A 24,353-nucleotide genomic window follows, 5' to 3' on the forward strand; every position below is an offset into this window, starting at 1 on the left:
ATATTATATATAAAACCTTCATATTTACAATATAATTCTATGCAATTGCACCAAGAATAATGTAAGGAGAGCTTTATATATTTTATTTGGTACTTTGACTATATATACAATAGTATATATATATATATATGTATTAGAAAAGTATACTAACAAAACAATAAAAAAATAAAAATAAAAATTATATGGAGAGTATAAATAAATTGAATAACAAGAAATTTCAGACTTAACATTTTTTGCCAGTATCTTCAACTCAAGGATTATTCAATGATCATAAGAAAAATAAATAATTTTTTGTATAATATTTTGTAAAAAATCTATAAAAGAGAAGACACACTGCTTGTTAATTTACATTTTATGCACCTGTGTACCATGTACATATAATATTTTTTCCTTTTTTAAAACAGTCACATTGGTATAACAATTCTATGATACAATACTAAAATAATATAATTACAATATTTCTTTTTCTATTTTATAACTCATTATACAAATATTAAATAAAACATATAAGTGCAATTATTTCTTTTGATATGACAACAGTATCCTTTTGGTATTTCAAAATATTATCAATTTGTTTATATATGCAGATATTTTTACTTCAGCACATAAAAAACAAAATTATTAAACATTCTTAAGTAATAAACGATGATTATAGATAATGTTTATATATTATGCAATAAAAAAAATGAGTTAATTATTTTGATATAATACCAAATAAAAATATCTTCCCACATTTTACAAATGTATATTTTATACTACTATAAATACTAAATAATTTTTAGAGCTCTGATAACGTATAAAATATATAATTATCACTTATATAGAATATTATAACATTTATCATATTTACATCTTGAATAAAAAAAAAAATTATATTCAATCGAAACTAATCTATATGCAGAATAACATGGCAACATAAATACATATTAATAGAACACGATTCTGTATACCAAGACATAAATTTTCGATGCAAGTACTTGTAAATGTAAATCTTTTCTGCTTTTTACATATTTATAGTAACTATGAGTGCAGTGAAAGATACCAAGTTACTGACTTCTGATTAAATGTCTGAGCTTACAGACATATAATCTTATTCTGTCATTACAAAAATTGCTCATTTAATTTAAATTAATACAAAATTTATATCTCAATTTATTAATATTAACTATTTCTATAACTCATGTATATATATACACACACCCACACGCGCGCGCGCGCGCACACACACACACAATTTGAGTTGCATTTGCAGAAATATACATATAATTCATGCTTTTTAATACAGTTATTACAGTAATGTTTTTAATAGATAATCTGATTTTAATTACTATGTAAATTAATATCGGTCAAACAAATGTAAGGTATTCTAAAAATGATTCTATGTATTCGTGTGAGAACTTAAAATATTAAGGCCATATCCAAATTGAGTAAACAGTTTGTTGTGTAAAATTAAAATGTTATAGTTATATAAATGTGATTCTATTTTTTGTATCATTGGCCAATAACTAGATAATTTAGAAAAATTAGTATTTTAGCACTATTAATAATACATCATTTTTATAACATTTTCTAATAGGCACTACTGCTCTATTACTTTTCTTTATAATTTAGATTTCTCGATATAAAGTAAAAATACAATTAATTGCTTGTAAAGATAAAGATAATAATATAATTCATTATATTTCAATACTCTATTCTTCTAAAAGTTGAATTGCTAGTAAATAAAAAAGATCATCACAAATATCACAAAGTTTTGAACGTTTATAAAAATAAACAAAAAGAAATATAATTAAATAATGTGATAGAAAATCTATGTGTAAAGTGAAAAAAATTCCTATATTGGCACGAAAGTAAGAATATACAGATACTTCTACCTTCTTCAATGTTAATTTTTATCATATTTTTGTCACAGATATATGCGGCGCGTATGCACACCGCTTTTATCGATCCTCGAAAATATTCGATGTCATGTGTACAGATTAGATTTAATGAGTTTTTAGATCAATATTTAGGGCAAATTGTGAAGAAGCACTTATTGGATTAAGAATGTAACTATCATGATTGATGCAGATAATATACATTATTCGATAAAAAACTATAAAACAGTTTTATATTTTAGTTTAGAGCACAGGTACCATATATCTAAATGGTAAACATTTCATTCAGAATTATACTCTAATCTTTTTCCATATTAACATCAAAGTGAACAATCGATATTAAATTTACTTCTTTATAATAATAGTATGATAAAAGTTAAAAATATGAAAATACTACCAAATTTTTTATTTTATGCAGCAATTATTTTTTTTTCTCAAATACAAATTAAAACCAGATCATAGATTTTCATTTTCTGACATCATCTCACAATTACCTAATAAAGACAAATTTCATACCGATTGTTTTCTTCTTAATGCGTTATATAAATTCTTTACTTTCTTATGCTATGTAATAAGTATGGCATCATATTATAATACATAGCTCAACAGAGTAATTTTCTCAGAAAACAAATATTATAAATGTAGTTGGATGAAATATATAATATTATCATCATTTGAAATTGATCAAAAGAAAAAAGAAAAATTAGCATTGAACATCTATAAATTAAAAATAAAAAGATTTTTTTATAAGACATTAAATATATCTTATTATAATGTAAAGATATTCAATTTTGTTTACAATGTTTGTTGTACGAATCTATTAATCTAATATTAATTCTATTTCATTATCACGGTACAAATAAAGAACTTTTTCTCCTTACGTTTGTGGTTGTCTATTGTCGTATTATTACTTTGTTTTTTGATAGGACTTTATAAGTAAAGCAAAGAAGAAAATGCTGAATGAAGATCAATCATTATGGTAAAGTTTAGAGAAAGAGAGAGAGAGAGAGAGAGAGAGAGAGAGAGAGAGAGAGAGAGAGAGAGAGAGAGAGAGAGAGAGAGAGAGAGATAAAGAGAGGAAGTTGTATCTATCATTAATTTAGTTATAATCAAATCTCATTCAAGTGAAAGTATTAATCCTTTATACCAAGAAAAGTTTGCATGAGAAGACAATAAAGACTAGTAAATTGCCTTTCAAATTAACTTTTAAATTTGCTATACTGATCACACTAGCGAGAATTTATTCTTTGAAACCAAGTTGTATAATATGGCTTTAAGAATAGCTTCTAAACTTAATTAGATTCTGAAGGTGCTGCAGGTAAAACATGTACTTGTTGAGCTTTACTAGCATTATAGACTTGTCCTGGACTGAATGGCTCCAGTCTCGGACCTGATGTTACTTCACCTTTACGTGTGACATCTTAAAAAACCAAAAACAGAAATGAAATTAGTATTATAGATACTATAATGAAATATGATATAAATATTGTTCACACAAAAAAGCAATATTAGGATACATAGAGTTCACACGTGTACACATTTTGTTAGAGTACTTACCTGACTTACTTTCTACTGCAGGAATATATCGAGACAATCTAACAACGGGTAAAGGTAAATAACCGCTGGTTAGAGGCATAACATCTAACGTAACGCTTTGTTTTTCTACTATTTCTAATGAAATGATTCCTGCAGTTCGGCCACAAACGGCCCACATAGTTTGATCAGCTAATACCTCATACATTAGTTGAGGTGGAGGATTAGGATTAGGAGTATACAACATACGTGTCACTGTAAGATAAAGATGACACATACTACCGGCACGGCAAAATTCTCCTCCACCTCCACCTGCTTCAACCCTTGAGGAGACTGTAAATAATGTCTGAAAAACATTATATGGGTAAATCATCATACTGATATATATATATATATATATATATATATATATATATATATATATATATATATATACACACGTATAATTGGTTGATAGCAGAGTTATAACATTTTCTGCACTTACCACGTAATCTGTGACATCGAAGTTACATCTATATACACTAGAAGCTTTTTCTATTTTTTGCAAATGATGTATATGTAAAGGATCATCATTCAAATCAGTATTACTTGTTTCCTCAGTGTCGTTAATTGGTACATATTTTACACGAAAATCAGTCTTAATAGGTACTGTAGTTTTTTCATCTTTGCCAACTTCAACTTCCCACATAAATGATACATTCATTCCACTACCTACCACTAATCGTTGGCCAGCGGTTGGATTTAAACTTCTAAAATTTAAATCCATTGATGTATTTGATGCCAAATGAGGGTCAGATAATTGCAAAAGTCGACTTGTTAAGCCTGTAACAATTATTTGAACGAATTTTCTCTGCTTAGCAGTATGCAGTTTCATATTTGTCATTAAAGGTGGACCAAAGTGCAAAAGGATATTCTCTTCTGTACCCCATGGACATTGCACGCTAAGCTGAAAAAATAATAGCACTTGTAATGCGTATATTTCATATTAGGAAAATCTAAATCTATTAATCCTAGTAATTAATAGAAGAAGTTACTTTATGCTCCATAGAAGAAGGATCTTTTTTGGGTGGGAGCTCTGCTAAAACTTTTAATCCCAATTTTATTGTTTGAAATGGTTCACACGATGGCAGTGGCGTTTCCAATTCTTTAATCATTAATGCTTCTGCGTCATTTAATTGTATCATTAATCCTCTAGATGCACGTAATTTTAATTTCATTTCTTGTGTTATCCTAATACTTCCAGTTGATATAACTAATTCTATATCTTGTATAAGCCCAGCCAATAAATCTCTTCCACATTTTAAAGAAATTACCGGTTGGGTTTTTGCAACTTCATAGCATAATCGTGGATTTAGAATTGGAGATAGAAATTCTAACTTCTCTTCAATAACAAGCGACAATTGACCAACTTTGTAAAGTCCAGGACAATCGACCCGCCTGGTCAATGTAAATATATTTATACCTGGTTTCATAACAAATTCAGGAGACGATAACGATTTGCTAAAGTCACCTTTCATATTTATCGAAGGTTTTCTATGTTTAGCACTATCTGAACGTCGTACCATAGGTTTAATATTTTTATGCATAACACTAGCAGAACCTATACTCTTGTCTTCTTTGCAGTTCAAGTAAGAATATACTTGTAATAAAGCTAGACTTGGGTCAAGTGGCTTCATATCTTCTATAGTACAACTTGACAACCTAATTATAACATTCGAAAAAATTCAAAAATCCTTAATATCTTATACCTCCCATAAGGTTTTCAATCGCTAATAATAATAATAATAATAATAATAATAATAATAATAATAATAATAATAATAATAATAATAATAATAATAATGGCAAAAGTAAATACTCACAATTGTATCGGTGGCTCCGCTGCCACTTTTGAACCTTTTTTTTTATTTGAAGCCAAAGGTTTTTGAACTTCTTCAACAGAAATATGTGCACCTGTACATTTTATTTCTCTAGGAAACAAACTTTGTACACTAATCACAATATTAACTACACAATCTTGCACTACTTTGTCCATTACGTTAACTTCCATACTGAGTATTATAAAAGAGTGTCCAAGTTCCGTGAGTAATGGCTGTGGCAAAGTTAACATCTTCATATATCCCAACATTTCCTCAAAATACGTATTACGTACAGTAATATGAAGTATATTGGTACAAGAAATTGCAGCACAAATTTCTATATATTTCTCTACATCGTCCATTCTTTTGTAACATTGCGCTAATTCTAATTGCGTTTGTGCCGCTAAATGACACCATCCTTCATCCATATATGTTTTCAAAGCATCAGATAAAAATGCTACAGCTTTCTGATTTTCTCCTAATTCACCATAGAATCTCGCTAATTCTTTGCCTATTAATCTAGCTGATCTTATACGTCCAACGTGTTTATAAGTACCCATAGCTAATTCTGCATGCTCCAAGTATTGTTTCTTAAAAACTTCTTTAGATGATAAAGCTTCCTTCAATTTGTCTATCGGAGTTGCTTTTCCTTCTTTTTGTGGTTCTGAATCTCCCATACCTGCTATAAGGTAAACAACTGTGTGGAGTTGTTCGCTAGTTGGTTCGCTACCAGGCATGAGACCACATAATTTTCCTAATGCCCCCAACTAAACAAACAAACAAACAAAACATAATTACATTTAACAATTAAAAAGAAAAGTAAAGTATTTTAAGTTAACAAAGTTTACCTTATCCCGTGCAAGGGCCCATAAACTTGCAGTATGTAAGGAGCAAAGATCCAACTGTTGATTGTTATCTATGCTAAAAGCTGATAATTGACATGCTTGTAACACTTCCAATGCACACAAGAAAGCCCAACACTCAACAGATCCTTCTGGTCGTTGAATTTCTAGAATTTGTAATTCACTCAGTGTATTGTGAATAAAAGATAAGCATCGTTGTGCAACCTGATTGAGGGAAAATCAATGATCACAGTTAAATATTTCGTTAGGCTTGAATGAAGAAGATAATTCTAAAGAAATTTGATCGCACGAACCTCCCATGGCTTTTTAAGGAACAAAAGCATAGAGCATTGCCTACTAAATAAATAACTTCTAAAATCCAACAATGATGCTTTGCATTCGGCTAAGAGAAATCTTAAATGATGATTAACGCCATTATTTAAGTTTACACCAGCCCAATTATTGAGAGGTGTCTGGAATAAATTCAGCCAAGCTGGTGTGTCTGTAATGAATAAAAATAATAGTGCATACAAATGGGATATTAGTGAAAAAAATTGATAAAATTCAATTTAAAAACTTTAGTATGGAATAAAAAAGGTAGTAACAAAAAAAGAGGTAAATGAAGCTTTTAAGTATGAAGATAAATTAAATTACATTCTAAAACTTAGAGGGACATTTCAACTGTACCTCCTACATTAGAATTTAATACGAATTGTGTAAAGAGAGCATCCAATTCATCATATTGTACCAATGCTTCGTCATATAAACCCAACATTTGCAATACAAATGCAAGTTCTTCCTGAAACATTAATATAAAATAAATTAATTTTATATATGTTTATATGTTATTTTTAATACAAACATTTACTTGTCATCGATACGATACAATTAATACAATTAATTCCGCATATAAAAAAAAAAGTAGAATCCGTTTGAACATTAGAATGTTTTTACCTGTAAAAGGAAATAATGGCAAAAGTTCCAACCAGGGAGATTCCGGCTTTCTCTCCGTTCTCTTATAATATCTTCGAATCGAGAAAGAGTTTTGTCATATGCAGTAAGCATCAAATGGCGAATACGTCCAATTAATCCTCTCCAAGTGTCCGTTGAACGAGATTTATACTTAATAGGATTTATTACAGCAAAGCATCTATATGACATGGCAAATAACAAATACAATTATCTAAATAAATATGATTATCTAATAATAGGATATAAATTTTATTTTTCAATATTAATTTAATACGATCTATATTACCTGTCGCCAGCTTTTGAAGCAAAGTCACTCCTAATCTTATCTAAAACAGTAGTTCTAGGTAATAATTTGGTACTTTTTTTTGGATCATACGTTTCCACTATTACAATCATCCAGTCTTGAATGTGATAAGAAGATAATATCTTCAACCAAGCATCTATGTCATCTCTCACACTGTTTTTATAAACGTCAATATCCTAAAATTATATTTTCCATGGATTTATTACGAAATAAGGAATGTTAAAAACTAACAGAAAAATAATATACACATATGAAATGCGTGTACGCGAACGCACATTTCAATTTCATTTTCAATATCACTTACAGTACATTCACTCCAGTAAATGTGCAAGACAGGCTGATTTATGAGATGCCAATCTTTTTCATTCGGCAAGATATCTCTGGAAAATGATACAAAAGATGCTCCAAGTTTAACCTGTTTAATAGGTCTGCCAAATGATCTACGCCACTCGACCGTGCTCTCAGGAATAGCTTGAAGCAAACTATTTTTCAAAGTAGAAAATAATTCTTCATCTCCAGCATCTACAATATGATTAAAAGTACTTTATAGTAATAAATTCATGTGCAACAATCGTAAGGAATGAAAATTATAATTAGAAACAAAAGATTGACTATATTGGCTATATTTGTAAAGATGTTCCATTTCTGACAATTCATGTCAAGTGCCTTTATTAAAAAGTTGCTACACATTAATCAACATATGTTTCTTAACTTTATGATTATTGCAAGGCGAGAAAAATAAATCTTAACAGAAATCATTATTTCAGTATGACAAATGATTAAATTCATTATGAAAAGTATATTAAAGTATTAGAAAAAAAAAAAAGAAAAAAAAAAGGAAGAAAAAAGTGCTAAGAGATCGAGCTCGTATCGAAAAGGGGGCGTTGATAACAATAATCATTGATGATCGTCATCGTAAAGAGGTTAAGTGTAAACATTCATAGAAACGAACTTACAGGTGACGATAGGTTTGCTATCCATGTAAGAATTGACCCTACGTTTACCATCCAAAGACGACTCTCCATTGCAATTCATTTCTACGAAGACTTGATTGTTTCACAAGCTTGCTTTCAATCATTACAATTTTCCGTCAATATCGTCGCTTTCCACAAAGAGCCAACAGCTTTGTCAACTAGAACGACGATTTTTAAGTACCTTAAAAGTCGCAGTAAGCTAAACCATGAATTTAGTTTCTCGTACGATGATCCTTTTAACTGACAAAAGTTAAACTTGGAACGATACGCCACTTCGCGCCACATTTTCAAAGTTGTCCACAATTTCCGTCGATAAAATCGCGCATGTCGATATCGATAACATAGTAATAAATTAGCATGTTTCATTCAGTATTAAATACTTCCAAACGAAATATATTACATATAAAATATATATTAATAATAATCTGTCTCTTTATTTGTGCCTAATCTGTCTACTCGTATCACTCCAATTATTCGATTATGATGATATTTATTTTCCGCTTTTTTACATTACAATTGTGTAGTATCCAAATGTATCGACGATATCAAAAATCCCTATAGAATAAGAAGAGTTCTATAATACTAAGAAGCACAAAGTGTATCCCAAATGATTCTAACCTTTGTTTCGTGCATGCTTACAGTATTACGAATTGTTGAGTTTCCTTATTGACAATTGTACGTAAAGTGTTTCAAAAGTAATTTCTATCACAGGAAAAAGAAAAAAAGAAAAAAAGAAAAAATAAAAGAAACATTCGATACGGGCAAATGAATATGCCCGTATTTATATGAATTAATTATAAACATAACAAACAATTATCCTATAAAATATGGTATTTTTTGAAGTGACAGCCAGGAAATATTAATCACCGCGAAAGATTTCAACATTAATACTGACACCTATATATTGTATTACATTGAAGAGTATGTCAGGAAAAGGTAAACAAAGTTCTAAGAAAGCTGTTGGCAAGGTACGGGAGTGTGTAAAAACTGCAGAAGCATCTGTGCTTAATGCCGACATGAGTCCAAGCGGAACAGAATCTATAATGTCAATACCTATTTTAAAGATATCTGACAATAGTCGACTTCTTCCAAGATACGCCAGTGTCTTACAGCGTACAACAGAAGATAGCGTGGGTATGGAAGATTTGGATGCTTTACAATTAGAACTGGAAACCCTACTTTCCTCTGTCGTAGTAAGACATAGAATGCTTCAGGATGAAATAGCGAGTTTATCTTCGGCCGAAGAACGTAGGGATAAAAGATCTAAAAGTGGGAAAGGTTTATCGCTTCTTGATAGAAAAGTTAGAGAAGAAAAATTTAAACCTAAGGAAATAAGTACTAAAACTCAAACTTCAATATCTACTAAACTTGTAAAACAAAAAACATCTGGAAATTTAGGAAACCAAGCAATTCCAAATATACATGATATAGGAAAGATCGAAGGATCTAAATCTGATGCTCCAAAATTATTATTGCCAAAGAATGATACGCCTAATAAATTTTGGGCTTCTGTAGATCCGTATTGCACCGACATTATGCCGGATGATATTAAATTATTGGAAGAATTAATTGTAATGCACAGCGATCTAAGCGAATATAAAAAGATTCCACCGTTAGGTCGTCACTATAGTTTACTTTGGGCGCATAATGATTTATTGCAAGAAGAGGATGCAGCTAATCCAAACAGAGAGAAAAAAAAAGGTCGTACAGACGTGTCTCTTTTGGTTCCTAAAGGAGATAAGAAAATGAATGGAATTGCTGGTCCTTTAACCCAAAGGCTAGTTTCTGCCTTACTAGAGGAAAATGTATATGTCGCAAATAATAATACAGATAATAAATTATTTAGAAATAATGATCCTCCAGTGCTTAGAGATTTAACAATACAAAATTCAATGAATTTGGAAATAAGAATGCACAAAGAATTAATAGAACAAGGCATACTGGATTCGGATGGGCAGAAAAAAAATCAAGACGACGACGAGATACTTACTGAAATCAAAAGATGTCAACAAGAACTCTCCGCTTTGTCTAATCACAATGTCACGCAGCTAAAGAGGCTGTTAAATCTTGCACAGGAGGAGAGTAAACGACAGGCACTTAAAAGAAGAATTACTGCGGCAGATAATGAAGTGATAGAAAATTATAAAAAATTAATCCTTTCTAAACAAAGAAAAATACCATTAACCAAGAAGGAACAAGAAAAGGCTTGGATGTGTTTACGCGAAAGAGAGAACTTATTGAATCAACTTAATATGCTACCACAAAACAATCTTGATACTTTGAGTTTTTCTAATAGTTCAGTTTAATTGTCTATGAACTTGATGTAATATATCGAAAAAAGACCAGTTGTAAATTTATTGCTCATGATGTACACAATACACTCTTTATTCAATCATAATACATTTTATAAATAATTCATAATCAATATACTTCATTCTTAAGCATACAGATTGTATACTTAAAACAATTATCCAGCATATTTTATTCTTATCGTGAAGAACATTAATTGTGATTAGGATTATTCGTGTATATAACGTGACATAATAATTGCGACCAGATGAGCAAAAAATAGTGTATTTGTATATAGTATGATGTAATTGTATTAGATAGTATGAGAAATGTAATAGTATGAGAAAAATCCTAATTTGTAACTATTTTCAAAAAAAAAAAAAAAAAGAAAAAAAAAAAAAAAAAAAAAAAATTATAGCATTATTTACTTAAAAAAAATCTTATTTATAATTTTTTTTTCTTTTTTTTCTTTTTTTTTTTTTTTTTTTTTTTTCTTTTTTTTTTTTTTATACATCATATCCATTAAACAGTAGTGACATAAACTAATTTCGTCGAAATAAGAGGAATGAAAGTTAAACAAATTATTGTATATACGTAAAACATATGTACATACGATGATCGCTTTCACAGTATTAAATTGGTATTTTCTTTTGATTAATATAAATTGGATCTTCATAACGACGAATATCGAAATGTAGTAAATATAGCAAAATATAAACAAACGTGTTAATGGATAATCTCATTACACATTAATACTTCGTGATAGATCAATCTATTAGAAAGAGTACACATGTAGGATACTATAAGCACGTTTGTAATATAATGGTGCGTAATATTTCAATACAGCACAGTGAGTGTAGAATCATATAAAGGCAACTATGTCGAGAAATTTAGCTAACGCTTTTTTCCCTTTAGAATTAATTTTGAAATTGTTTGCACTCGGAAATTTCGAACATTTTCCCGGACAACTAAGCATATATTTCACTAACTCGTATATAATAATTGTCTGGCTTATTTATTTTATCTTTGCCATTTATTTGGAATATCACAAGTTCATTTGTAAAGATATCGTAGGTTTTATAATGTTCAATTCTAAATTATTCACGACTATGATAATGGTGATGAGTCTCCAATATTATAAGCAGGTATGTTATTTATTATTTCAAACTATCCAACTATTCATATTAGAGATGCATACTTTCGTATACCATCAACTAGACATTTTATTATAATTACACATTTTTTTCGGTTACGATTAATAAACATTTTATCGAATAGTTATAACTAAGAATTGATTCTTATGTTTCTTTTGTTATATGTCAGACACGGAAGCGATGCTTGGACAAAATTACATTGATAAACGATACATTGGAAAGACTTCAAATTCCAAACAAATATCAAAGTTTACATAATAGAATAAAGCGTAATATTCTCGTATGGATATTAATTACTGTCGGTATAAATATAACAGAATTGTCATGGTACAAGGATAACTTAAAAGAGATCAAATCATATTTGCTTATATACACAATAAATCATCCTTCAATTGCTAATAGCCTGATCCACATGAAATATGAATCTGTTATTTGGTATGCACCTTTGTAAGATCAATGTGATATTTTAAAGAGATATAAGAAAGTGATATTTTAAAGAAATAGTATCCCTTTCTCAATAGGTCACAATCAATATATTGTATAAAATAAAATTTTAATTCTCGATCATTATAGAGAATCGTTAAGAAAAAAAATTTTATCTTAAATGAATTTAATGAATGGAAATAAAAATTAATAATTTAGTACACACACAGACACACATATATATATATATATTTTTTGGTATATATAGGTATACGGCGTCGATTTTTGAAAAAATTAATAAATATATTTTACATCTATCCTTGAACAAAAATAACGATTCGGAAACATCAAAGCGGACAAGCGAAGCTTTTAAAAGATCGAATTACCAACGTCTCATTGATACTCCTCAGTATAAACGAAGTTTATTAACAATAATGTAAATATACAATAATTATTGTTTATTTATAACCTTACAAAATATCCATACTTAATCTATTGAAAATATTACACCAAAGGCACGTACACCTGGAACTTTCAAAAACATGTTATGAATTCCACAAAACATTTGAAATACAACTAACTATTGAAATGGTGACTCAATTTATATATATATTGGGATATGTACAGGCACAACATATATATTTTAAATTTACATTATCCTATATGTTTGATTTTACGCCTGTAGTATTGTCGATGGTTATAGCATTGTTTAACGTAATATTTATAAATAACACAATCGAAAAATGTTGCACGAAGGTAATAACAATGATAAATAAATGTATTTTACTTGTTTACAAAGTAATAAATACTTCATAAAATATATAAATGACTACAATGTAATTTAGGTGAAATGTACGGAACACGCGCTTCATATTTTAAGAGATTTTACGTACGATCCAGAAAGACAAGAAGAGGTAAGATAGCTTTATCGAATCAAATTATATAAACGAGGATGAGAAATGTCGATGACATTATAATCGCCTATAAAACTTTGTGTTCTATAGATTTTCCAATTTATTCTACAAATTACACAAAAATGACTAAGGCTTTCCGGGGTGGGTCTATTTGACTTTGGCCATCACTTCGTTTACAAGGTCAGTAGTAACCTTAACACATTTTAAGTTACAATCTTGTTTTGGTTTATATCAATTATTAATAAATAATTTATTTAAAATGAAATTTTTCAGTATTTTCTATTCATGATGGATTGCATTATTATTATTCAACAATTGAACGATAGCTCAAATTATCCACCGTAAACGTTTTGTAATATTTATGAAACTACTATTGTATATTATCGTTTTCGGCAGTAGGTATAATGAAATTGATATCTCCCGAATAGTGCTTTCTTTCAAATAAATTTGAATGTTAAAAGATAAAAGTTAATATATAACATACTTTTATTAAAATAAATAGTAATAGTAATTACTGAACACACTTATAACTGAGAGAAGTTTCCGAATATAAATACAACACTCGATAGAATTAATATAATGTCTACTTACTGTTAGTTCCTGTATAATTCATATTTCTTAACTCGTAGAAAAAACTTTTTATAAGAAAATTATTTTGTCATATCTAAGTATGTAATAATCATTATTTCAATCTCTATCGATAAATCGAAAACGAAGAGGTTTATCAGGTACATTCATCATATAAAAACTTGTTCCAATATCGGCGTAATTATATTCGATTTTGAACTCCCGGACCAACTAAAAATATATATCCAAATTGACAATAGATAATGGATTTTGCACCATTTTCATATTTACCTTTGCCGTAAGCAATGCCATTTTTATTTCCGCCATATGTCTTCCCAGACAAGATCGTGCGCCATGTCCAAATGGTAAAAAACTATACTCTTGAAAATCATCATCCATTTGATTCGTTAACCATCTTTCCGGTCGAAATTTCTCCGGATCTTCGAAATTTTCTTCGCGTTGTGACGTTATTTGACTGGCCATTATTACAAAAGTCTAAATATTTTAAATATTTTGAAAAGTGAAAAATATATATAAAAGGAAAGAAATGCGATATATGCGTTTACCCCTTTTGGTACTGTATATCCATGGAGACATATCGAATTTGGTAATAGTCTGGTAATGTAGGGAAAAGCAGGTCGCAATCTTGAATAAAAATGTAGTCGCACCGTATAATTATCCAAAAAATTAAATATTTTTATTGATATTAGAATATTACGATACCTTAGACTTTCTTTCAAGCAAGCTTTTAAATACGGCATGTCTTGCAAATTAGTTTCGGTTATCGAAGATTCCGCGTTAGGAATAACAGAAACGATCTCTTCGTATAATTTTTTTTGAACTCTGGGACTCTTCGCCAAGAAGTATAAAAGAAACGCTTCGCAGTTTGTCATCTGAAAACGTAAGGCTAATAGACTAATAGGGACTAATTAGATTATTTTTAACGAATTATCTTTACTGCTTGAACTCCCAAAATTGCCATGTCCATCAATAAGGTAGAAACATCATCGGGATGAAGACGTTGAGCTAATAACAATTTTTCTAAAATGGGCGAAGTTTCATCGGAACAAGACAACGGCGATCGAGTTCGGAACATATTTTGTGCTTGACGAATGTATTTACTTATAATACTGAAATAAAATCAATTAATTTGATATCACAAATTGATATAAAACGATGAGTAGCTTACCCATCGATAACATCGCACGCCGAAAAAAGCCGTTTGGAAAAGGGAGTATCAAAGAATCTCCATACTTGAAAACCAGTTTCGCAACGACTTAAATATTTGTGGGCGGTCGCAAGCGCATCAATGAATATTGCTGGCTCCGAAGTAGGATTCTGTCCTGTTGAATCAAGAAATCCAAGCTTCTTATCGAATATAAGGGTGAAGAAACATTCCGAGCCCCAGCGAGCAATCTCTTCATTAAAATTATTAGGAACCTAATCGTTCGTAAAAACGTTCGTTCTAGCAATTGGATTTGGAACTTGTTTGAAAACTACATACGTACTTCATCCTGTCTATTACGTATTTTTCGTATTTGACCAATAAAATCTTCGGAAATTATTTCAAGCTTTCTGAGAAACTTTGATTCTATCTTGTTGAACGATTTGTGTACTTTTTCTTTCAATTCTAACCATTCCGAGCATTGCCTATGACAGAGAGCGATTTTGACCTTTTCCCTTTTGCCAGAAATACTCCCCCCACACACACACACACACATACACACACGCGCGCGCGCGCACGCACGCACGCACATGCACACACACGTTACGATATAGAAATATAAATACGATACTAACATTGAAAAAGCACCTGCGAGACGATATTTCCGATAGTGAAGACGATAGTGCTCGAGAACATCGATACCACTGCGAATAGGTGCATCGCCTTCTTGTTTAAAAACTTCTCCTATATGTTCTGGTCTGATGGATCAATCCAAAAGTAAAATCAATATTTTTCAATATTTTTCATTTATCCAAGTAATAGCGTTAATACCTATGAATCATGACGATATCACCGGATAATGGACCACTGAGTCTTACGATACAACCGTATCTATTAAAAAGATATTTAACCGGCGTAATGTTGCGATTCCAACTTAAACGTCCTAAAAGTATTAATAAATATGCAATAACTATACGACGTGCTTATTGCGATCGAACTTGTTTTAGTAAAAGTATCAAATGTAATGAGGGAGAAATAACTAATAGTATTATATATATCATGGAAAAATGAATTTTTCAATTGAGTCTCCAAGCGGATCTCGAACTTTTGACGGATCATACCCTGGCTGAATCTGTTGATTAGCAGACTGGAAAACAGTTGCGTACCGAAAATCGGCACGTATTTCCAATATTTTTCCCAGAGCTTCATTATTATGGGACCTGGTATCTGATCGAAGGATAATGGAGCCCTATCTTCGATGGTAGGTCGCAAAAATTTACTCGCTAATTCAAAGGTTTCCGACATCACTTCCGCGCTCGTTGACTCCATCAAAGGTAGCGTGTCATCACGATTTAAAGTTTCGCTAACGGCTGACGCTGCGTGAGATTGGGCCATACGTGCCGCTAAAGTATATCATTAATTGTGTTTACGAGTATTAAACACCAAATATTAAATTATTGCAAAAGCAATTGTCATATTATAAAAAATGATGTTAATAAAAATGGCGTAACTTACATATAACTTCATTGCTATTTATATCTATGCATCTTTGATTTTCCACATTCGACAATACCGGAAATTTAGTAATTCCACGGCATATATTGCCATTCATACAAAATGAATAGAATCTAAGATATAGCGGCGTAGAAGGTGACAATACTCGGCACATCATGATTTAATCAAAATGAATCTTTCGTTTTTTTCTTCTCAAGATCAGAATAACGACGTTAGGTAAACAAAATTTATCGAGTATTCCTATGTCTTACATGAAACGAGATATTAAACGAGTTGATATTGAACAAAAATAAATAATTAAATTTACATACCTGATATATATCTTGCTCTTTTAAGATATAACATGTATTATATAAGCGTCAATAAAAAATTGATAATAAGTGCTAACAAAATCGGTTGCCTTGGTAACTATCAAACAAAGTTCGAACTTTCTATTTCACTATTGTGAATACGTGTATGTACGAATATTATATTTCTTCGGTTCTATAAGCCATGTACATGGAATAAAGCAGATGGTCAGATGACGTGCGTGTTTAAGAATTGTACGCAGTAAAACGAGTTTCTTTGTATACATTACGAACAGTGTATTCAATATTATTTTGAACAGGGTATCGAGAATTGTATTGAATTCGCATATTTACGCGCGGTATGAATACTGTCTATGTGCTCCTAAGAAACACCAACAATTATCTGTACATTATTTCATTACTTGGTAATATTACTTGGCCGATAATCTTACAGATCTAAGCCACGATTAATAGATGAAGAATCATTAATCGAGGTAATACGAAAGAAAATAATTTCACTATTGTCTCTTCCATTTTCTTTTTCTTTTTTTTTTCTATTTTTTTTTCTTTTTTTTTTTTCTTCCCCCTTCACATTCCTTCTTAGCAATCCACGTAATAGAGAAATAAATAAATATATCAGTTTTCGTATTCATAGATATCCATGAAAGAATTAGTAAAAAACATTTTTTATTAGCGATCAAAGTCTCCAACTTGTTAATAACTTATACATATATACATATGTATTACGATTCGTCTTATTGACGCAAAATGAAAAAACGATATATGTTATTGAAAATTCATGGAAAAAGCGTCGAAAGCCTGAAAAGCAAATAACCGAACTCGTTCAATTGTTTAAGAAGAAGGAAAAAAAGTGAACGTACGTTGTGGAATTCCAAAGAGCAAGGCCATAACCCGTCGAATTGGAATAGAAGATTCTTGAAGGTAAAGTTTAGCCAATCAATACATAGATCGAAATGTTTTATGTTCTCTATGTACTACTTATGTAAATTATTTCCTATGAAAAATTGGAAAAGCGACAAAAGTATTAATAATTAATTGATCGTGCATGATACGTGCTCGAAAATAAAATTTTGCGAATATATTTGCATTATGCGCTTTACTATAAAGAAAAGAGTACGCGCGTGCTGTAAGTTAATTGCGTTTTCGAAATAATTCTTGACGACATCGACAAAAAGACTGATTTTACGTCATAGATCTGGCGAGAGATGACGCTCGTAACGTCACGTGACCTTTTTATGCATATAACGAAGCTTATGTTATCGTACGAGAATGGCGCTGCTAATCAACATCAATGATTTTCCACTCTATCTCGTCCTCCCCATAACTGTGACTCTTACCCAATAATCTGATCGAACGATTGTTTTTTTTTTTCTTTTTTTTTTTTTTTTTATATACTAAGGCACTAAGAGGGGCAGAGATATTAGGAAGTTCAATCACGCACGTTTTTCTTACCTCGCGTGAAGCAACGCTTTGTGACAGTGTAGTGTAAGAGCCCGAAAAAGTCAGCTGTCTCGTCGCTTCTTCGTAGACGCATCATTAAATCCACAAGATCGAGCATAATCCTGAACAATGAATTATTCCGACATCACGTCGAACGTCGACAGCACCAGGTACGAATAATTGTTATATTTTCTCGCTTTCTCTTGCTCTTTCTCTCATTTCTCTTACTTTATCCTTTATAAGTCCCTTCGAATAAGATCGTCGTGTAGTAATTTTGAAAATGCGTCACACTCGTTCTTCTAATACGGCTCATAAAGAAACCCCAGAGCTCTTGATAAATAGTAAATTAGGCCAATTCAGGGTCAAACGTGTAATTCTTTTTCGTAGCAGTGCCTATTTCGAAGAAAAATTATTCGTTCATCTATACCGAATTAGTCATGGCTTATGACGAAGATAAAACGACGTCATTGAGGATATTGTGTCGCATTTCTTAATTCGGTTAAATTCAATTTCAAGTTTGACGAGTTACAGGGGATGAAAAAAATATGTCGAGTTACATCGGCTTTATCACGCATGAGAAAATCAAGAGATGTCCAATGATGTGGCTTCTTTGAAACGAGGCTATGCCACGTGAATCCTTCACTTTCAGATATATGTATATATATATGTATACACACACACACACACACACACACACACACACACACACACATTCGCACGAGATGATTTTGAATTTATAATGCTTTCTTTGAAATATCAATGATATATCATTTTATGAAAACATTAAAACAGTTTTATATCATTCAACAATGAATATATCCAGTTTGGATTGCTTTTCAAATTTCAGAGGAATCAAAAATTCAATTTATTGAATTGATTCAGGATAAATATTACAAAGTATTGCCGGAAACAAAGATATTGCCTAAATTAAAAACTCCTTTAAATTCGAAATTCAAAGTACGTCGGAAAGATATAATTCATTATCTTTTTAAGTAAACTCATCTTCTATTTGCTTGTGTAATACGTCAAAAATAAAATTTCGGATATCTTCAAAATCTGAGATATCGTCTAACGATTAAAAAGGTAAATCGTAGTTTCGTTTAGGCGGTTAACGAATTTTTTTGTCAAATTAATATGATAATATATTCTTTCGTAATAACTTCTTTCTGATTCAATCTATGTTCCAAGATCTACGATGTAAAAATATTTTATTGAGATTTTATTTTTATTCGAAAAATATAAACGATAAAGCCGATAACAATTTCGAGATTAAATTGTAAAAAGGAAAAAAAAAAGGAGATTAATGAGAGATATAACGGAAAAACAATGTTTCATTATACAAACGTAAAGCATAAAACAAATAAAAAGAGGAAAGAGAATCAATAGAAGTATAAATATTCTTTTATTTCATTGAAATTCACGGTAACGAAAGCGGAATTCTTTTAAAAGGATACTATCGATGATTTTTTTTTTCCACAATGATCAGAACGACGGATGTATGTAATATTCGTTCTACTGAATGAGCTATCCCGAAGCCCTTATTATGAAAACTAATAACGCCTTATTAAATCTATATTACGTAGACCCGTTGGGTCGATACTATCTGTGTGCGACGTTCTCGAATAATTGAACGAGTTCAAATTTTTTAAAGCTTTATCTATGATGCGCAATATCGTAACTACGAATTAAAAACTTTAGATTAAAAAAATATAGTTATAGATAATAGAACGATTTTATATACCTAAGATACGTTGAATACGAAGCAATCTTTCTAAATATGTCGCGGAAGCGAGACTGAGACGGTGATACTCATTGATATATGTATATTAAAAGGTAATCGTATTCTAATGGCGTTGATTGAAAATCAACTCATTTCGTTAAACCAATCAATTACATTAGTTTTACTATTGCTGAACGTTTGTCATCTCATTTCGATAAAGACTGTATGTTTATTCAAGAATTCCGAACAAAATATTTATAAGATGTTCTTTTGAAATAATCATAATTTCGTACGAGCCTGATCGGGAAAAAGAGAGAGAGAGAGAGAAAGAAAAAAAAAAGAAAAAAAAAGAAGAGCGAGAGAGAAAACAAATTCCAAGTAATAAGTGAATTAAAAAGTTGATAAGTTAAAGACAATTTAATGACATTAATTAAACATAGTGCGATTGTATAGCTATAGATACAATTATTCGTATAGCATAGAACGATAACGAGTGCTCGTGTACTCGTATGAGAGTCGTACGAGAGTCGTACGAGAGTCGTACGAGAGTCATACGATACCACCTCCGTCTTTTATGTACATACGTACTTCCTTTAATAGATTCGAAAATTTAAAGCGCTATTCAAATGAGCCAAATAATTACTTGGAATATATGATTAAGAAAATTCTCGATGACAAATGTAAAGACCATAAAGACGAATAAAGATACGCAAAATAATAAGTCATTGGATATAATGATGAGGAAAAAGTTTTAATAGATAAAAAATGAAAGTTACATTTAATATTTAAACGGAAAAAGACCAAGGTCAAAGTCGAACAAGTGCAGAAAAGGAAACATCGTAGGAGAGGGTAATTCGATCAACTATTTGCATATGTATTGTATATATTTATATGGAAGAGAATTAGACTCATCGATATCGATTCATTATGTAAGATAAACAAGTATATAAGTACGGAGGCTACGACCGATGACGTTCGCGCTTATTCGAGGGACGCGCGTCGGTCAAAGGTGTCTCCGGAACATGCAACCCATGCTATATCATGCACATACCTGTTCCCCCTTTCTAACGAAAACGCAATCCGTATGGAAATATGAAAAAATTATTATACGATATTAATCAATTTCATTATCATACGGTATCCGTTAATTCCCTTTATTCGATCCTAAGTCCGCCGGAAAAGGTAATGTAACAATGGATATGTAATGATGAATATAAATACTTAAAAATGAATATGGAAAGTATAAGAAAGATAGGAAAAAATAAATTTGAATTTATGTATCAACGTAGTATAAATTATATACATATGTATATACATATGTTTATATGTAGAAGATAATGCTCTTTACAACAAAGTTGCACGTCATTGTAACGTTCAATAAAACTCGACACTTAGCATTGGTCGAAACTCGAGTCGATGTTCGCGGTCCTCTTATAGTGTTGTAACGGAGAAATCGTCAGTGTGCGTGCGTCTAAGAGCAAGTTAAAATGTTGCGTATGGAGTATGTGTAATGTTTTTCTTCGATCATCTCTCTCTCTCTCTCTCTCTCTCTCTCTCTCTCTCTCTCTCTCTCTCTCTCTCTCTCTCTCTCTCTCTCTCTCTCTCTCTCTCTCTTCCCAATTAAAAGAATTATCCTTATTGGTGGTGTTAGATCATTCACTTTTTAGCACGTTGAGTTGCGTTAAACGTTGCTCCCTTTGAAGCAAAGATGAAAGTAATGGGATAATAATATTATGTGTTGTAGGACGAGTCTGCGTAGAATCGCGCGACATGACGAGCCAGAGTTCAGTTGCGCGAGCATTTTGAACAGCATGGAAAGATTCGTCAAGACCGTCAGCGAGATGGAAGAAACGATCTTGATACCGAGAAGACTGTTGGATCTGGCTGTTGGTGATGCTGGTGATACGATTCGTTTGAAAGCCGGCAATAACGTGAAAGAAACGTTAGCCAACACGGATTTGTATCGTTTGTATCACATCGTCAATCAGATGAAAGTCGAATTGCTCTGGTCGAAGGAGGATCGTATCCAATCTCGGGAAGAGGAAGATGCCGATAAATCGGTCCTTGTTTATCAAATGAATACGGAAACCGCCAATAGATTAGGACACGCTCGTTGTCCAAGCACTACCTCGATGCAAAGCATACAGAGCGCATCCTCGATCGCGTCTTCTCTTTCATCCGATTCCGAGTCGGATATCGGAGTCGAAAATGATTCCAGTCTAGAGAACGAGGAGTGCATCGATCTAGCTAATTCTATTGCCAACAATTTCAGACATCATTTACGGGGACTTCATCGTAGTATCAACAGGATGACGGATGTTGCCCAATATCTTACGCTTCGATATCAAGTCGACGTAGACGGCCAAATCTGATTTGGTAGTTGTTCTATGTTTCGATAAGTTTAACGACCATTGATCGCATATAAACTTGAAATAAGTTTATTCTACTTTTGTCGACGCACGAACATTCAGATTATTCAAATGCATCTTCGAGTTCAACGAAGCGAGATCATCTCACCTCGAATCTAACTTAGGACGTCTCACTTAGTACCACTTAATAAAAAATCATATAAGATTTTATTGTTGAAACTACCTAAGTAATTATGTTGTTATCTATCGACGAATTTTATATAACTTGAAGTGCACAGAAAATATAATCAAATAGGTTTGGGACTCTTTTTTCTGTCGTGTGTTAATTCTTTACAAAAATTTATATGGTCAAGCTTACAAAAAATATATAATTAACGTCGATTGGCTCTTTAGAAAAGAGTATCGTAATATAGATTTTTTCTTTTACAAATGGTCGTTGCTGTCGAAGCATTATTATTTTTTAAGTTGATGAATTATATTGGAAGATATTGATAAACCATGGGAGTTCATTGATATAAATATTTTGCGTTAAAAATTTCCTGTTTAAAAAAAAAAAAAAAAAAAAAAAGAAAAAAAAAAAAAAGAAAGAAAGAAAAAGGACGTAAAAAAAAGAAGGAATTCGTCTTTCGGCATGATTCGTAATAAGAGTTCGTGTGTCGATTAGAACATTCATAAAAGAATGTAAGATTACTGCATTGAAATTATCACAAGCGCTATAATATTTCTACCAAGATTACTAGCGAACTTAATGAACATTCCATACATAACATCGTTTCAAAATCGACTGATTTCACTTTATAGCAAGCAAAATCGAGTAATATGTATTTGAAAATTCAATTAAAATCCGAATAAATGAAGCAAAAAATACACTATAGGCTTTTCTATAATTTAGCGAATATGCGCATATGACAAAATGTTAAAATATGCAAAGTATGCAATTTTATGTACAAAAAATTATATTTTTCCTTATATAAATCTCGTACAAAGTAGAATGCTGCATTGTGAAAATCGTATCTTCGACAAGGGAATCAAACGGGTTACTTTTAAATGAAAGTACAATCATATAAATTTCAATTTTATTACTAATTAATATAATTAACACCCATGCGATTTATTGTATCAAAGTGACATGTAAAATCGCATGATCTGTTTTGACTATAAAGAAAAATATCAATCAAAATTGCAAATGCAGTCATGTAAAATTATTTATATAAGAAAAACTATTGAAATTTGACGCTTTCTTTTTTTTTCAGTTTCAATACAACCTTTTTATTTGTGCTTATTCATATATTCTATGTACATAGATATGGCCTTACTATTATTTATTTTCATAGTAATATTAGTTGTAATAAAGGCTAGTATATCTCTAATTTATCTGCTAAACAATTAAAAAAAGTTTCAATTGTATGCTTACATACGTACGTGCTTATATTTATTTCTATTGTCTAATTTATTGTATTTTACTACATATTCTTTTTGTCAATTTTGCAATGTTAATTGCGTAATATTGTTGTTAGATGCGATTATAATTGCAAAATTAAATACATATTTATTTAAAACTTATAAAGCAAAGAATCGATTAGATTGGAACAAAATAGTTGTTCCGATTTTTATTATGATATCTTATTTCATCCAATAAACGCTTGCCGCAAATGTTTTTATTATATTATTAACACCACAAAATGATATTTCGATACAAAAGTGTTATGTGTATATACATACGTACTTACGTACGTACGTACGTACGTATGTGTGTGTTTAGCGCTATATCATTATTGAATAACATCGCTCTTTTCATATAGATACACAGGAAAATAGTAACACATTAAACGAAAGCAAGCAAGGAACATGTGCAGATTATATTTCTCTGAAGGTAGGTTACTCGAAAGAATTAGTTATATGTACTTGTACAAATTTTATTCTTAAATTGAAGGAAAAATGGATATGTGGACCTTATTAAAATTCGCTGTAAAATAAATAAAGACAATCTGGAGAAATATTATTAAAAAGATGGTAATACAAACCAAAATAATCATCTGTCGTCTATAAGTACGCACAAAGTATTGAAACAGTGTCAAGAGGATTATAACAAATCTGAATGATCTGTACAATTATGCATTATTTTAAA

General features: G+C 30.7%; 5 protein-coding genes across 11 annotated transcripts; 3 read left to right on the forward strand and 2 right to left on the reverse strand.

The window, feature by feature from the left end:
• Window positions 1–179: 179 nt before the first annotated feature.
• On the reverse strand, window positions 180–8,571 carry SIDL (SIDL trafficking protein particle complex subunit 10). Of its 3 annotated transcripts, none has more exons than XM_035865639.2 (12): window positions 8,344–8,571; window positions 7,692–7,909; window positions 7,370–7,563; window positions 7,066–7,261; window positions 6,799–6,910; window positions 6,426–6,613; window positions 6,118–6,336; window positions 5,273–6,036; window positions 4,445–5,111; window positions 3,895–4,356; window positions 3,690–3,756; window positions 180–3,297 (listed from the first exon to the last, which is right to left on the reverse strand). In XM_035865639.2, exons 1-12 carry the CDS (start codon window positions 8,420–8,422, stop codon window positions 3,170–3,172), a joined length of 3,294 nt encoding a protein of 1,097 aa, XP_035721532.1. In that variant the 5' UTR covers window positions 8,423–8,571; the 3' UTR covers window positions 180–3,169. The 3 variants fall into 3 exon arrangements, with proteins under 3 accessions (XP_035721532.1, XP_085516252.1, XP_035721531.1); XM_085660126.1 differs by lacking the exon at window positions 8,344–8,571 and adding an exon at window positions 8,100–8,218 and having other exon boundaries at window positions 181–3,297; window positions 3,435–3,756; XM_035865638.2 differs by having other exon boundaries at window positions 183–3,297; window positions 3,435–3,756.
• Window positions 8,572–8,633: 62 nt separating this feature from the next.
• On the forward strand, window positions 8,634–10,999 carry Ada3 (transcriptional adaptor 3). The gene has a single exon (XM_035865664.2). The coding sequence runs from the start codon at window positions 9,285–9,287 to the stop codon at window positions 10,665–10,667; it is 1,383 nt and encodes a 460-aa protein (XP_035721557.1). The 5' UTR covers window positions 8,634–9,284; the 3' UTR covers window positions 10,668–10,999.
• A 189-nt stretch (window positions 11,000–11,188) lies between these two features.
• On the forward strand, window positions 11,189–13,333 carry LOC118441370 (uncharacterized). Its single transcript, XM_035865667.2, has 6 exons — window positions 11,189–11,795; window positions 11,974–12,239; window positions 12,496–12,663; window positions 12,743–12,983; window positions 13,073–13,141; window positions 13,232–13,333. Exons 1-6 carry the CDS (start codon window positions 11,529–11,531, stop codon window positions 13,265–13,267), a joined length of 1,047 nt encoding a protein of 348 aa, XP_035721560.2. The 5' UTR covers window positions 11,189–11,528; the 3' UTR covers window positions 13,268–13,333.
• Window positions 12,633–17,925, reverse strand: LOC118441366 (putative cytochrome P450 301a1, mitochondrial). Of its 4 annotated transcripts, XR_014982720.1 has the most exons (14): window positions 17,557–17,925; window positions 16,700–17,494; window positions 16,389–16,634; window positions 15,995–16,276; window positions 15,705–15,816; window positions 15,509–15,631; window positions 15,217–15,358; window positions 14,898–15,148; window positions 14,667–14,838; window positions 14,432–14,601; window positions 14,275–14,353; window positions 14,000–14,203; window positions 13,733–13,939; window positions 12,633–12,758 (listed from the first exon to the last, which is right to left on the reverse strand). XR_014982720.1 is itself a non-coding variant. In XM_035865658.2 (13 exons), the coding sequence occupies exons 3-13, from the start codon at window positions 16,543–16,545 to the stop codon at window positions 13,829–13,831; spliced, it is 1,758 nt and encodes a 585-aa protein (XP_035721551.2). In that variant the 5' UTR covers window positions 16,546–16,634; window positions 16,700–17,494; window positions 17,557–17,925; the 3' UTR covers window positions 13,466–13,828. The 4 variants fall into 4 exon arrangements, 2 of the variants coding, with proteins under 2 accessions (XP_035721551.2, XP_035721550.2); XR_004838087.2 differs by lacking the exon at window positions 12,633–12,758 and having other exon boundaries at window positions 13,466–13,939; window positions 14,000–14,183; XM_035865658.2 differs by lacking the exon at window positions 12,633–12,758 and having other exon boundaries at window positions 13,466–13,939; window positions 16,040–16,276.
• A 203-nt stretch (window positions 17,926–18,128) lies between these two features.
• LOC118441374 (uncharacterized) lies at window positions 18,129–23,092 on the forward strand. 2 transcript variants are annotated; one of them, XM_035865675.2, is made up of 2 exons: window positions 18,129–18,306; window positions 21,601–23,092. In XM_035865675.2, exons 1-2 carry the CDS (start codon window positions 18,266–18,268, stop codon window positions 22,226–22,228), a joined length of 669 nt encoding a protein of 222 aa, XP_035721568.1. In that variant the 5' UTR covers window positions 18,129–18,265; the 3' UTR covers window positions 22,229–23,092. The 2 variants fall into 2 exon arrangements, with proteins under 2 accessions (XP_035721568.1, XP_035721569.1); XM_035865676.2 differs by lacking the exon at window positions 18,129–18,306 and adding an exon at window positions 21,199–21,357.
• The last annotated feature ends 1,261 nt before the right edge of the window (window positions 23,093–24,353 follow it).

The sequence above is a fragment of the Vespa mandarinia genome, chromosome 11 (genome assembly GCF_050613455.1).
Source record: "Vespa mandarinia isolate Hongniang chromosome 11, ASM5061345v1, whole genome shotgun sequence".
NCBI classification, from domain to species: Eukaryota; Metazoa; Arthropoda; class Insecta; order Hymenoptera; family Vespidae; genus Vespa; species Vespa mandarinia.